At 45.6% G+C, this 15,814-nt stretch overlaps 1 protein-coding gene across 1 annotated transcript in view; it reads left to right on the top strand.

Annotated features, from left to right (window-relative positions):
- ANXA13 (annexin A13) overlaps nucleotides 1–15,237 on the top strand; it is a 66,479-nt gene extending 51,242 nt beyond the window's left edge. The window contains exon 11 of the mRNA XM_075827966.1: nucleotides 14,586–15,237. Within this exon, the coding sequence (XP_075684081.1) occupies nucleotides 14,586–14,705 (120 nt within the window). The 3' untranslated portion in view covers nucleotides 14,706–15,237. The remainder of the gene's footprint in view (nucleotides 1–14,585) is intronic.
- The last annotated feature ends 577 nt before the right edge of the window (nucleotides 15,238–15,814 follow it).

The following is a 15,814-nucleotide window of genomic DNA, read 5'->3' as shown; positions in this document are numbered from 1 at the left end:
CGGCTGTTGAGAAACTACAACACCTAGCATGCCCTGACAGCCAGACGCTGTAGTACATCCTCTTACACTCGTCCAGGACAAGAAGAAAGTTACATGTAAACTTCTTCACAGTTGTAGCTTCCTGTACCAAATATGTATTCCCGTATGAATCAATCTTTGATAAATAATCTCTACCAGGACATAAGTGACTTGTCCTGGGACAGAGGTACAGTCTTGCTGAATCTGAGACATGGGAGGCCTATAGTGCCATAGGCTACACCTCTGAACTGTATATAGTAACAGGGCCGGCTCCAGGTTTATATGGGCCCTTGGGCGACAGAGACACAATGGGTCCCACTACGCCTCAACTTCTTTTTACTTATCCAGTATACAGTCTACCCATAATACTGCCAGTGGCCCTAAGGGTATGTTCATACTTGGCTGCTTTTGTGTGCGTGCAAAGTAAGAATGCTTTCAAAAATATAAGCGTAAGGGTATGTTCACACTGCAAACAAAAAACGGCCGTAAAATACGGAGCTGTTTTCAAGGCGAAACAGCCCCTGATTTTCAGGTGTTTTTTATGCATCAGGTGTTTTTTGCGGCCGTTTTTGGAGCTGTTTTTCCATTGAGACAATGAAAAACTTCTCCAAAAACGGCTCAAGAAGTGACATGCACTTCTTTTTACGGGGTGTTTTTTTACGCCCCGTTTTTACAAACGGTCGCGTGAAAAAAACGCCCCATCGGAAAGAACCAACTTTTTTCCCATTGAAACCAATGGGCAGATGTTTGGAGGCATTCAGCCTCCGTATATTTAGACACTTTTAGGGGCATTTAACGGCTGAATAGAAAGCCGTGTGAACATACCCTTAATATAATTTTTTTTTAATCAATTTACAAAATACAAAGTGAATGAACAAAAGAGAAATCTAAATCAAACCAATATTTGGTGTGACCACCCTTTGCTTTCAAAACAGCATCAATTCTGCTAGGTACACTTGCACAAAGTCATGGATTTTGTAGGTTTATAATCAGGTGTATGATTAACCAATTATACCAAACAGGTGATAATGATCATAATTTTCATATAAAAGGTTGAAACACAGTCAATAATTGTAAGAGAAACAGCTGTGTAGGAAGCTTAAAACTGGGTGAGGGACAGCCAAACTCTGCTACAAAGGTGAGGTTGTGGAAGACATTTTCATGTCACAGGCCCACCATGGCAAGACTGAGAACAACAACAAGACACAAGGTAGTTATACTGCATCAGCCAGGTCTCTCCGAGGCAAAGATTTCAAAGCAGACTGGGGTTTCAAGATGTGCTGTTCAAGCTCTTTTGAAGTAACACAAAGAAACGGGCAACGTTGAGGACCGTAGACGCAGTGGTCAGCCAGGAAAACTTAGTACAACAGATCAAAGACACATCCTGCTTACTTTCCTTTGAAATCGGAAGATGTCCAGCAGTGCCAACAGCTCAGAACTGGCAGAAACCAGTGGGACTCGGGTACACCCAACTACTGTTCGAAGAAGTCTGGCCAGAAGTGGTCTTCATGGAAGAATTGCGGCCAAAAAGCCATACCTACGAAATGGAAACAAGGCCAAGCGACTCAACTATGCACAAAAACATAGAAACTGTGGTGCAGAAAAATGTACAGATAAGTCAAAATTTGAAATATTTGGCTGTAACAGAAGGAAGTTTGTACGCTGAAGGGCTGGAGAGCGGTACAATCATGAGTGGCTGCAGGCAACAGTGAAGCACGGTGGAGGTTCCTTGCAAGTTTGGGGTTGCGTATCAGTAAATGGAGTTGATGATTTGGTCAGAATTAATGATGTCCTCAATGCTGAGAAATGCAGGAAGATAATTATCCATCATGCAATACAATCAGGGAGGCGGTCTGATTGGCTCCAAATTTATTCTGCAGCAGGACAATGACCCCAAACATACAGCCGATGTCATTAAGAACCATCTTCAGTCTAAAAGAAGAACAAGGAGCCCTGGAAGTGATGATACGGCCCCTACAGTACCCTGATCTCAACATCATCGAGTCTGTCTGGGATAACATGAAGAAACAGGAGGATTTGGGGAAGCGACAGCCACAGAAGATCTGTGGTTTAGTTCTCCAAGAAAATTGGAACAACCCCCCTGCCGAGTTCCTTCAAAAACTGTATGCAAGTGCACCTAGAAGAATTGATGCTGTTTTGAAGTAAAAGGGTGGCCACACCAAATATTGATTTGATTTCGATTTCTCTTCTGTTCATTCACTTTGTACTTTGTTAATTGACAAAAATATTAACACTTCTAATTTTGAAGGCATTCTTACTTTGCAGCATTTTCCCACAACTGCCTAAAACTTTTGCACAGTAATATATTTTTCTGTGGTGTTTACAAAAGCATGCCAATAAACACAGTGAATACACCACATGTGAATGTACCTTAACCCCTACCCGCACGAGGACGTAACTGTGCGTCGTGGCAGGAGGTTACTTTTTCCCGCTGCACACTGTCGGCGACAGTGTGCATTCCACTCTTGCCGACCAGCGGTCCTTTGCCGCTGAGTTCGGCTAATTAACCCCTTAAATTCGGCGTTCGGTTGCAATCGCCGAATTTTGGGGGTTTCTAACATATCGGCAGACCCCGGTCCGAAATCGTGGGGTTTGCCGATAGCTAGTATGGCAAACGTAAGCCAAACAATGGCTTCCGTGTCTGCCATGGACGGAAGCCCATCAGGACCAACCTTCGGCTGGTCCTGATAGGCTTCCTGTCAGAGTAACAGGAAGTCACTGTGTCGTTCCCGATGCACACTGTCGGCGACAAGGTGTGCATTGGGAACTTGGAGATCTGCTGATCCTCGTAGACCAACTGTCAGAGTGACTGTGACGTCACACTGACAGTTGGAATACGTTACACTACCTAGGTAGTGTAATGTATTCTAGCAGCGATTAGAGCTGCAGGTCAAAAAAATAAAGTGTAAAAAGTAAAAGAAAAGTTAATAAACAAAAAAATAAAGTGTAAAAAGTAAAAAAAAGTTAATAAAAATATTTTATAAAAGTGTAAAAATAAGTTTTTGTTTTCCTATAATAAGTCAAGTACACATATTTGGTACCACCGTGTTCGTAACGACCCAAACTATGAAACTATAATGTTAATTTTTCCGCACGGTGAACGGCGCATACAAAATAAACGGAAAACCATGTCAGCATCGCTATTTTTTGGTCACCACCCCTCCCAAGATATAGAATAAAAAGTGATCAAAAAGTCGCATTTACCCCAAAATGGTACCAATAAAAACTGCAACCCGTCCCGCAAAAAACAAGACCTCCCACAGCTTTTTTGACGAAAAAATAAAAAAGTTACGGCTCAGAATAGCGTGTCTCAGAAAATATATTATTTTCTAGAAACTTAATTTTATTGTGCAAAAACTGCAAAACGTAAAAAAAAACTATACACATATGGTATCGGCGTAATCGTACCGATCCGCAGAATAAAGTAAAACGTAATTTATTGCGCACGGTGAACGCTGTAAGAAATGAAGAATTTAAAGCGGCAAAATCTTTGTTTTTTGGTCACCTTAGCTCTAAAAAAGATCCTGTGGCGTCAAAATGCTCACTATACCCCTAGAAAAATTCCTTGAGCGGTGTAGTTTCCAAAACAGGGTCACTTTTGGGGGGTTTCCAATGTTTTGGTTCCTCCGGGGCGTTGCAAACCCGACGCGGCACTGAAAACCAATCCAGAAAAATCTGCGCTCCAAAATCCAAAAGGCGGTCCTTCCCTCCTGAGCCTTGCTGTGGGTCCAAACATCAGTTTACGACCACATATGGGGTATTGCCGTAATCGGGAGAAATTGCTTTACAAATGTTGGGGTGCTTTTTCTCCTTTATTCCTTGTAAAAATGAAAAAATTCTATGTTTCCACAGAAAAATAGGTGATTTTCATCTTCACAGACTAATTCCACTAAATTCTGCAAAAAAACTGTGGGGTAAAAATGCTAACTATACCCCTAGAAAAATGCCTTGAGGGGTGTAGTTTCTAAAATGGGGTCACTTTTGGGGGGTTTCGACTGTTTAGGTACCACAAGACCTCTTCAAACCTGACATGGTGCCTAAAATATATTCCTAAAAAAAGGAGGCCCCAAAATCCACTGGGTGCTCCTTTGCTTCTGAGACCTGTGCTTCAGTCCATTAGGACACTAGGGCCACATGTTGGATATTTCTAAAATCTGCAGAATCTGGGAAATAAATATTGAGTTGCGTTTCTCTGGTAAAACCTTCTGTGTTACAGATTTTTTTTTATTACAAATGAATTTCGGCAAAAAAAATTTAATTTGTAAATTTCACCTCTACTTTCCCTTAATTCCTGTGATACGCCTAAAGCAGGGGTCTCAAACTTGGCCGAGTAAGTGGGCCGCATATAGAAAAAATGGGAAGTTGACGGGCCGCATTACTTTCAAATTTGATACAATACAAAATTATTGTTAATCAATTAGTTATTTGAACTACTATAATAATACTACATTACTATAATAATACCGCTAGGTTTAAAATTTGAGATATTTCTCCACATGCTTATTTCAACAATCCAGCTTTCCAGTTTAAGTGTCGCTAAATGCAGTCCGGCGGCTCAGTTAGCACACATGTCAAGATTGGGTAGCCCCTTTTTAGATAGTGCCGCAGTGCCCTCTGTGGATGCTGCCGCAGTGCCCTCTGTGGATGCTGCCGCAGTGCCCTCTGTAGATAATGCAACACACCCCTAGATAAGGCCACAGTGCCCTCTGTAGATAAGGCCACAGTGCCCTCTGTAGATAAGGCCACAGTGCCCTCTGTAGATAAGGCCACAGTGCCCTCTGTAGATAATGCAACACACCCCTAGATAATGCCAATGTCCCCTTCAGATACTGCCACACACCCACTTTTAGATAATGCCACAGTGCCCTCTTTAGAGGCTGCCACAGTGCCCTCTTTAGAGGCTGCCACAGTGCCCTCTGTAGAGGCTGCCACAGTGCCCTCTGTAGAGGCTGCCACAGTGCCCTCTGTACATTCTGCCACAGTGCCCTCTGTAGATGCTGCCACAGTGCCCTCTGTAGATGCTGCCACAGTGCAATCTGCAGATGCTGCCACAGTGATGTCAGGGGCTTGCCCAGAGCTGGAGTCACGGAGCAGAGCCGCTTCTGGCACTCTGCCTGGGATTCCAGCTCTGCTCCTGACATCACTGTCCATATATGGACAGAGATGTCAGGGGCAACCCCAGAGCTGGAGTCCCAGGCAGAGCGCTAGTAGGCTCTTCCTGGGACTCCAGCTGTGCTCCTGACATCACTGGGACTCCTGCTCTGGGGAAGCCCCTGACATCATTGTCGATGTATGGACAGCGATGTCAGAGGCTCCCCAGAGTCCCGGAGCAGAGCCTATACTAGCGCTCTGCCCGGGACTCCGCTCTGGGGAAGACCCTGACACACTGTCCACATATGGGCAGCGATGTCAGGGAATTCCACAGAGTCCCGGAGCAGAGCCTGTACTAGCGCTCTGCCCGGGACTGCGCTCTGGGGAAGACCCTGACACACTGTCTATATATGGACAGAAATGTCAGTGAATTCCACAGAGTCCCGGAGCAGAGCCGACACCCAGTGGCGGATTAAGTAGACCATGGGCCCTGGGCTGTTACCCAAACTTGGGCCCCCCTTCCTCACCGCCGCCCTGCCGCGCCGTAACTATTTTTAACACTACCTTTTTGGGCAAGCATTAACAGTGTTACGATTTCCCTTGTCACAGCGCGGTGTCCCTACATACTGACAGTATCACACTGTGCAGGGACACAACCTCCTGACAAGGGGAATTGTCTATCAGTCCTGGACTGCAGAAAGACTTTTTGTGAAATACAAGGATTCCTATAATAAACATGTCAGGAGAGGTGACAGATTCTCTATAAATCTAGTGACTCACAGGTGACGACGTCTCAGATTCTAGTAGTTTTTTTCCTCTTTTCTTCTCCATCCGGTCCAGCGCTCATGACGACTTCTCCCGGCCATGACTCATTTCTGCAGAATTTGCCACTCAGACGTCTCCTCACTTTTCCAACATTTCCACACCTATAAACGAAAATAAAGTTATCATGGTGCCACATACTGTACCCCTAAATATAATAGCACCAAACACTGCGCCTGAATATAATAATACCACACACTGTAAAACACCACATACACACAGCCCCCTGTACATAGTGCCACACACAGCCCCTGTAGATATTACACACCCCCATAGATATCGCCATACACAGCCCCCTCTATATATCACACATCCCCCCCCATAGAGAGCGTTACACACAGCCCCCTATAGATAGTGCCAAACAGCCCCCCTGTAGAGAGCGCCACACAGCCCTCCCCCTTGTAAATAGCACCAAAAAGCCCCCCCTATAAAGAGCGCCACACACATACCACTGTGGATAGCACTACACAGCCCCCCCCCTTGTATATAGTGGCACACAGCGCTCCCCCTTGTATATAGTGGCACACAGCGCTCCCCCTTGTATATAGTGGCACACAGCGCTCCCCCTTGTATATAGTGGCACACAGCGCTCCCCCTTGTATATAGTGGCACACAGCGCTCCCCCTTGTATATAGTGGCACACAGCGCTCCCCCTTGTATATAGTGGCACACAGCGGTCCCCCTTGTATATAGTGGCACACAGCGCTCCCCCTTGTATATAGTGGCACACAGCGCTCCCCCTTGTATATAGTGGCACACAGCGGTCCCCCTTGTATATAGTGGCACACAGCGCTCCCCCTTGTATATAGTGGCACACAGCGCTCCCCCTTGTATATAGTGCCACAAGGTTATGTACACATTTAAAAACTTTATATTATAATTATATATATATATATATATATATATATATATAAGTATGTGTGTGATTGATTGATTTCATTAAAAAATATTTTCACTTTTTGAGATACAGCTGCTTTGTATCCTGTATCCGTCAGGTCAGCAGGACTGACAGGATCAGTGACACGCAGGATCCACCTCAAATCTATCACATCTAAGATTAGAATTTAGCGCAGGGCCCGTTTCACTGATCCCGTCAGTCCTGCTGACCTGACGGATACAGGATACAAAGCAGCTGTATCTCAAAAAGTGAAAATATTTTTTAATAAAACGGAATTACAAGTTTCACCAAACACACATTTTTATAAAAAAAAAAAAAAACGACGTGATTTTTACGACGTTTTTTCCATAGACAATTGCTATTTTAGAATTTTTATTCATAAAGTTTGAAAATAATAGTAAAAAAATAAGCTTTTTTACGTTTCAGCTATTTTTTTTGGTAATAACAGTTTTACCCTAAAATAGACCTTTTATTTGTAATCGTCATTGTTTACCGTAAATTTTAATATATTACATGTCTATATTAGGGTAATTGGGTCAGCGCTAGCGTTACAACAATGTTTGGCGGGGGGGGGGGGGGGAACGTTTTTATTTTGGGGTGGGTATTTTATGTGTATTTATTATTTCTTTTTTTTTTGGACTTTACTTTACTATTTTTTTATTACTATGGTCTATCCCCCAAAGGTCAAAGAAGACCTTTGGGGAACTTTATATATATTTTTTCTTTATTTTACACCAGGTTTTTCCACTGTAACTGGGGCTGCACAGCAGCCCCAGTTACAGGGGAAATCAGCCCTCTCATAGTGACTATTGTCACTAATAGGGCTGTGCTGGGTCTAGTTAGACCCAGCAACAGTCTGTCACTAACGGCACCCGGTGATCATGTGACCAGTCACATGATCACCGGGAGGAATAGAGACAGCGCCGCTGCTGCTGTCTCTATTCCTATACACAGCGTTCATTGAACGCGGTGTAAGAAGACATCGGAGAAGACAGAAGCAGCGAAAGCTGCTTCTATCCTCTCCTCAGGGTCCCCGGCAGTCACTGACAGCCGGAGACCCGACATTCAGCTGCCCGATCGCGCGGGCAGCAAGTTAAAACCCGAGCCGTAGAAAGTCTATGGCTCGGGTTTTGAGGACCCATCCCTGACCGCTGGCCGTAAAAATACAGCCAGCGGTCGGGAACCAGTTGGGTAGGAGGATAACTAACCTCAGCGCCGGTGACCGCCCGGCTCTTCTCTTCTCTTGCAGCTTTGGAGTAACAGAACAGCCGTCCGTCGCTGTTCTGTTACTCAATGGCGCACTTGTCAGGGAGGCGTGTCCTACCCCTTTCCCGGCCAATTCCCTGCTCCTCCCCTCCTCATCTTCGGAAATTAGCAGCGCTAGCGCGCTGAATAGGTTTGGAAGATGTGCGGTTCGGGCTGCCATGGGCCCCCTGGGAGCCTCGGGCCCCGGGCGGCCGCCCGAATCGCCCATATGATAATCCGCCACTGCCGACACCAGCTCTCTGCTCGGGACTCCGGCCCCAGGGGCCGCATGCGGACCGCGGGCCGCGTGCTTGAAACCCCTGGCCTAAAGGGTTCAAATACTTTCTGAATGTGGTTTTGAATACCTTGAGGGGTGCAATTTTCAAAATGGGGTGATTTATGGGGACTTTCCAATATAGAGGTCCCTCAAAACCACTTCAGAACTGAATTGGTCCCTGAAAAAATAGCCTATTGAAATTTTCTTGAAAATATGAGAAATTGCTGCTAAAATTCTAAGCCTTGTAACGTCCTAGAAAAATAAAAGGACGTTCAAAAAACGATGCAAACATAAAGTAGACATATGGGGGATGTTAACTAGTAACTATTTTGTGTGGTATTACTATCTGTTTTACAAGCAAACACATTTAAATTTTGAAAAATTTTAATTTTTGCAAATTTTTGCTCAAATTTGAAGTTTTTCAGAAATAAATATTGCATTTATCGACCAAATTTTTTCACTAACATAAAGTACAATATGTCACGAGAAAACAGTCTCAGAATCGCTTGGATAGGTAAAAGCGTTCCGGAGTTATTACCACATAAAGTGACACATGTCCGATTTGAAAAAATCATCTGTGTCCACAAGGCCAAAACAGGCTGTGTCCTAAAGGGGTTAAAGGGACTATCGCATGTAGACAATCTGTACTAGTAGGTATTTTACTATCTCACCCCAGTGCTGAACTCCCAGCTACACTGCTCATTACTGCTGAATGATGTCCTCCATGCTACTGCTGCATCTATGTATATAAGAGAGATAGGGGAGCAGAATATCCTCTTCTCTCTGTGCTGTGTATGGGAGACATCATAGCAGCTACTCCCCTTCCCCTCTGGAGTTCAGGGACAAATGACAATTAGAAATAGAGCATGCAGAGGGGGAAACTGCTCATAAATACCATATGCAAGCCCAGTGGCGTAACTACCGCCGTAGCAGCAGTAGCGGCTGCTCTGGGGCCCGCGGCATGAGGGGGCCCGTGTCGCCCGCCGGCACGGGCCCCCACCATGGCCGCAGGCTCCGCTAGCAGCCGCTATGGCTGCTACAGCGGGACGCCACTGAACACTACGGCAGACCAGGGAGGTATCTCCCCGCTCTGCCATTAAACAAAAGACATGTATCCCCTCTCCACAGGATATCCACAGGATAGGGGATACATGTGTGATCGCTGGCAGCGATAGGGAGAACGGAGGACTAAAAGTCCCCTGAAGTTCTCCATCACAAACCTCGGACTTCCAGGGTCTGTATCGGCAGCTCCGTACAAATGAATTGAGCGCCGGTCGCGCTTGTGCGCATGCGTGACCAGCGCTCCTTTCATTTTTAGTGATCTGCGCAGACGCCGGAAGTCAGAGGTTAGTCATGGAGAACTTGGGGGACTTTCAGTCCCCCGATCTCCCTATCGCTGCCAGCGATCACACATGTATCCCCTATCCTGTGGATAGGGGATACATGTCTTTTGTTGGCCACGCTGTAGGTCGCATTTTTTTGGGAGGGGGGACGCTGTATGGCGTTCCCTACAGGGGGGGCACTGTATGGCGTTCCCTACAGGGGGGGGGCGCTGTATGGCGTTCCCTACAGGGGGGGGCTCTGTATGGCGTTCCCTACAGGGGGGGGGGGCTCTGTATGGCGTTCCCTACAGGGGGGGGCGCTGTATGGTGTTCCCTACAGGGGGGGCGCTGTATGGCGTTCCCTGCAGGGGGGGCGCTGTATGGCGTTCCCTACAGGGGGGGGCTCTGTATGGCGTTCCCTACAGGGGGGGCTGCATGGCGTTCCCTACAGGGGGGACTCTGTATGGCGTTCCCTACAGGGGCGGCTGTATGGCGTTCCCTACAGGGGGGGCTGTATGGCGTTCTCTACAGGGGGGGGGCTGTATGGCGTTACCTACAGGGGGGGGCTGTATGCCATACAGCCCCCCCTGTAGGGAACGCCATACAGCCCCCCTGTAGGGAACGGCATACAGCCCCCCCTGTAGGGAAATCCATACAGCCCCCCCTGTAGGGAACGCCATACAGCCCCCCCTGTAGAGAACGACATACAGCGCCCCCCCTGTAGGGAACGCCATACAGCCCCCCTTGTAGAGAACGCCATACAGCGCCCCCCCCCTGTAGGGAACGCCATACAGCCCCCCCTGTAGGGAACGCCATACAGCCCCCCCTGTAGGGAACGCCATACAGCCCCCCCTGTAGGGAACGCCATACAGCCCCCCTGTAGGGAACGCCATACAGCCCCCCCTGTAGGGAACGCCATACAGCGTCCCCCCCCTGTAGGGAACACCATACAGCCCCCCTTGTAGGGAACGCCATACAGCCCCCCTGTAGGGAACGCCATACAACCCCCCCTGTAGGGAACGCCATACAGCCCCCCCTGTAGGGAACGCCATACAGCCCCCCTGTAGGGAACGCCATACAGCCCCCCCCTGTAGATAACGCCATACAGACCCCACCCTGTAGATAACCCCATACAGCCCCCACTGTAGATAACGCCATACAGCCCCCTCTGTAGATAACACCATACAGACCCCCCCTGTAGATAACGCCATACAGACCCCCCCTGTAGATAACCCCATACAGCCCCCCTGTAGATAACGCCATACAGCCCCCTCTGTAGATAACGCCATACAGCCCCCCCTGTAGATAATGCCATACAGACCCCCCTGTAGATAACGCCATACAGACCCCCCCTGGAGATAACCCCATACAGCCCCCACTGTAGATAACGCCATACAGCCCCCTCAGTAGATAACGCCATACAGTCCCCCCTGTAGATAACGCCATACAGTCCCCCCTGTAGATAACGCCATACAGCCCCCCTGTAGAGTACGCCATACAGCCCCCTGTAGAGAACGCCATACAGACCCCCTTGTAGATAACACCATACAGCCCCCTCTGTAGATATCTACAAAAGGGGCTGTATGGCGTTATCTACAGGGGGCTGTATGGCCTTCTCTACCTGGGGGGATGTATGGCGTTATCTACAGGGGGGGTTGTATGGCGTTATCTACAGGGGGGCTGTATGGCGTTATCTACAGAGGGGGCTGTATGGCGTTATCTACAGAGGGGGCTGTATGGCGTTATCTACAGAGGGGGCTGTATGGGGTTATCTACAGGGGGGGTCTGTATGACGTTATCTACAGGGGGGTCTGTATGGCGTTATCTACAGGGGGGCTGTATGGCGTTATCTACAGAGGGGGCTGTATGGCGTTATCTACAGAGGGGGCTGTATGGCGTTATCTACAGGGGGGGGTTGTATGGCGTTATCTACAGGGGGGGGCTGTAAAAAAGGCACTATCTACAAGGGGGGGGGGGTTGTGTGACACCCAGGGGAGGGGGGGGGCCCCAGTCAAAAGTTTGCTATGGGGCCCAGTCTTTCCTAGTTACGCCCCTGTGCAAGTCATATAATGGCCATATATAGTGTTATTCCTCACATACTGAAAAGTCACCTAAAATGACAGGTAGTTTTTAAGGCCCCCTGCACACGACCGTGCCCATAATCACTGTGCGTGATTACGGGCACTGGCGGCCACGGACAGCCACCCGCATTTGCAGGTCAGGCTCCCATATAAAGTATGGGAGCACGGTCCGTAAAAATAAAAAATAGGACATGTCCTATCTGTTGCGGAGCCTTTCTACGGCACGGACACCTTCCCGCAATAGAAGTGAATGAGTCCGTAATTACGTGTGCATGGGGCATATGGGTAAGTTCACACGCAGAAGATTTGTTGTAGGAATTTCATCAAATGAAAATCCGTTCCATATGTGTGAACAGAGTTGTTTCTGCCGCATGTACGTGGGTTTCTGTATTTACGAGTCGGTTTTTGAACTTTTTTGTATCGATTTTCTAATCTTGGCAGAGCTGCAACATTGTTTTTTAAACTGCTGCAGTTTTTCAGCAATTATGAAAATTACGGCAAAAACTGCAACAAAAAAACCCTACAAAACACAGCCTAAGAGGAAGAGAGGCAGTAATTTAACCCCTTCACTATTGGAAATTTGGGGGCTATATATGTTCAAGTGGCAGAAAGATTTTTTTTGTAGCCAATCCACAATCCAACAGTCATAACTTTTACATTTTTACGCTGACGTAGCTCTATGGGGATCTGATTTTTGAGAAACTAATTGTAGAAATCATAGGTTATACTTCTTTATATAGGCCACACTATTGTATATAATACCATAGGTTACACTACTGTATATAGCACCATAGATTACACTACTGTATATAGCACCAAAGGTTACACTACTGTATATAGTATCATAGGATACACTACCGTATATAGCACTATAGATTACACTAATGTATATGGCACCATAGATTACACTACTGTATATAGCACCATAGGTTACACTACTGTATATAGCACCATAGATTACACTACTGTATATAGCACCATAGGTTACACTACTGTATATAGCACCATAGATTACACTACTGTATATAGCACCATAGGTTACACTACTGTATATAGCACCATAGATTACACTACTGTATATAGCACCATAGATTACACTACTGTATATAGCACCATATGTTACACTACTGTATATAGCGCCATAGGTTACACTACTGTATATAGCACCATAGATTACACTACTGTATATAGCACCATAGATTACACTACTGTATATAGCACCATATGTTACACTACTGTATATAGCGCCATAGATTACACTACTGTATATAGCACCAAATGTTACACTACTGTATATAGTATCATAGGTTACACTACTGTATATAGCACTATAGATTACGCTACTGTATATAGCACCATAGATTACACTACTGTATATAGCACCATAGATTACACTACTGTATATGGCACCATAGATTACACTACTGTATATGGTACCATAGATTACACTACTGTATATAGCACCATAGGTTACACTACTGTATAAAGCACCATAGATTACACTACTATATATAGCACCAAATGTTACAGTACTGTATATAGTATCATAGGTTACACTACTGTATATAGCACTATAGATTACACTACTGCATATAGCACCATAGATTACACTACTGTATATATCACCATAGATTACACTACTGTATATGGCACCATAGATTACACTACTGTATATAGTATCATAGGTTACACTACTGTATATAGCACTATAGATTACACTACTGTATATATCACCATAGATTACATTACTGTATATGGCACCATAGATTACACTACTGTATATAGCACCATAGGTTACACTACAGTATATAGCACCATAGATTACACTACTGTATATAGTACCATAGATTACAGTACTATATATAGCACCATAGATTACACTACTGTATATAGCACCATAGATTACACTATTGTATATAGCACCATAGATTACAATACTGTATACAGTAGAGTATCATAGATTACACTACTGTATATAGTACAATAGGTTACAATACTGTATACAGTAGCGTATCATAGATTACACTACTGTATATAGCACCATAGATTACAATACTGTATACAGTAGAGTATCATAGATTACACTACTGTATATAGTACAATAGGTTACAATACTGTATACAGTAGCGTATCATAGATTACAATACTGTATATAGCACCATGGGAAACACTACTGTATATAGTACAATAGGTTACACTTCTGTATATAGTACCATAGATTACACTACTGTATATAGCACCATAGGTTACACTTCTGTATATAGTACCATAGATTGCACTACTGTATATAGCACCATAGGTTACACATCTGTATATAGTACCATAGATTACACTACTGTATATAGCACCATAGGTTACACTTCTGTATATAGTACCATAGATTACACTACTGTATATAGCACCATAGGTTACACTTCTGTATATAGTACCATAGATTGCACTACTGTATATAGCACCATAGATTACACTACTGTATATAGCACCATATGTTACACTACTGTATATAGCACTATAGGTTACACTTCTGTATATAGTACCATAGATTACACTACTATATATAGCACCATAGGTTACACTTCTGTATATAGCACCATAGATTACACTACTGTATATAGCACCATAGGTTACACTACTGTATATAGCACCATATGTTACACTACTGTATATAGCACTATAGGTTACACTTCTGTATATAGTACCATAGATTACACTACTGTATATAGCACCATAGGTTACACTTCTGTATATAGCACCATAGGTTACACTTCTGTATATAGTACAGATCTGATAACGATGTTCTTTCTTCACAGATTGACCTTGAGACGATAAAACAAAGATACCAGGAGCTGTACAAGAAGAGTCTTTCCGATGCCGTTAAGTCAGACACGTCAGGAGATTTCTGCAAACTGCTCCTTGCTCTACTGCATTAGGCTCTGTTCACATCTGAGTTATTCATTTCCGTTGTTCTGCTCCGTCATAGGAGCAGAACAACGAAAATGACGGCAGTGACGGGTTCATCGCATAACGGACACCAACGGCGCCCGTCAAACCCTGATGACTATAATGGGGTCCTTCTGGCTTCCGTCACGTTGCCAGTCGTTTTACCGGACGAAATAGCGCTGCTTGTTGCGCTATTGTGTCTGACATTTTTTACCAGATTTGCGACAGAGGCTCCTAACAGAACCTCTAGTGCAGATGTGAACATAATTGTAGCATTTCTTCCGTCCAGTAGAAGTTGAGGCGCTGATGTTCAGGACATATTTCTATTATATCCCATGTACAATTCTGCCATGTTAGGGCGGGTTCACACATGGCGGAATTCCACTTAAATTCCGCTGCGGACACTCCGCAGCGTTAATCCGCAGCGGAGCCGTTTCTCCATTGACTTTCACTTTAATTTAGCAGTGTTCGTTTACACGATGCGTACAATTCCGCTGCGGAGCATAGGCTGCGGAGCGGAATTTGGTGTCCGCAGCATGCTCTGTCTGTTGCGGAGCAGTGGCGGACTCATGGCGGAATTTCTCCATTGACTTCAATGGAGATTCTAAGTTCCGCAATGAAGTCCGCAGCTGTCATGCACATGTCATGTGTGCTGCGGATGCGTCTTGCTTTTTTAACTTGACATTTCTTCATTCTGGCTGGACCTAGGTATTTCTAGGTCTACAGCCAGACTGAGGAAGTCAATGGGGCTCCCGTAATGACGGGAGCGTTGCTAGGAGACGTCTGTAAATAGTCACTGTCCAGGGTGCTGAAAGAGTTAAGCGATCGGCAGTAACTGTTTCTGCACCCGGGACAGTGACTACCGATCCCAATATACATGTATCTGTAAAAAAACATATAAGTTCATACTTACCGAGAACTCCCTTCGTCTGTCTCCAGTCCGGCCTCCCAGGATGACGTTTCAGTGTAAGTGACGGCTGCAGCCAATCACAGGCCAAGCACAGGCTGCAGCGGTCACATGGACTGGCGCGTCATCCAGGGAGGTCGGGCTGGATGCCGAAAGAGGGACGCGTCACCAAGACAACGGCCGGTAAGTATG

The sequence above is a fragment of the Rhinoderma darwinii genome, chromosome 5 (assembly GCF_050947455.1).
Source record: "Rhinoderma darwinii isolate aRhiDar2 chromosome 5, aRhiDar2.hap1, whole genome shotgun sequence".
Taxonomy (NCBI): Eukaryota; Metazoa; Chordata; class Amphibia; order Anura; family Rhinodermatidae; genus Rhinoderma; species Rhinoderma darwinii.
This window is presented reverse-complemented; position numbering and strand designations above follow the sequence as displayed.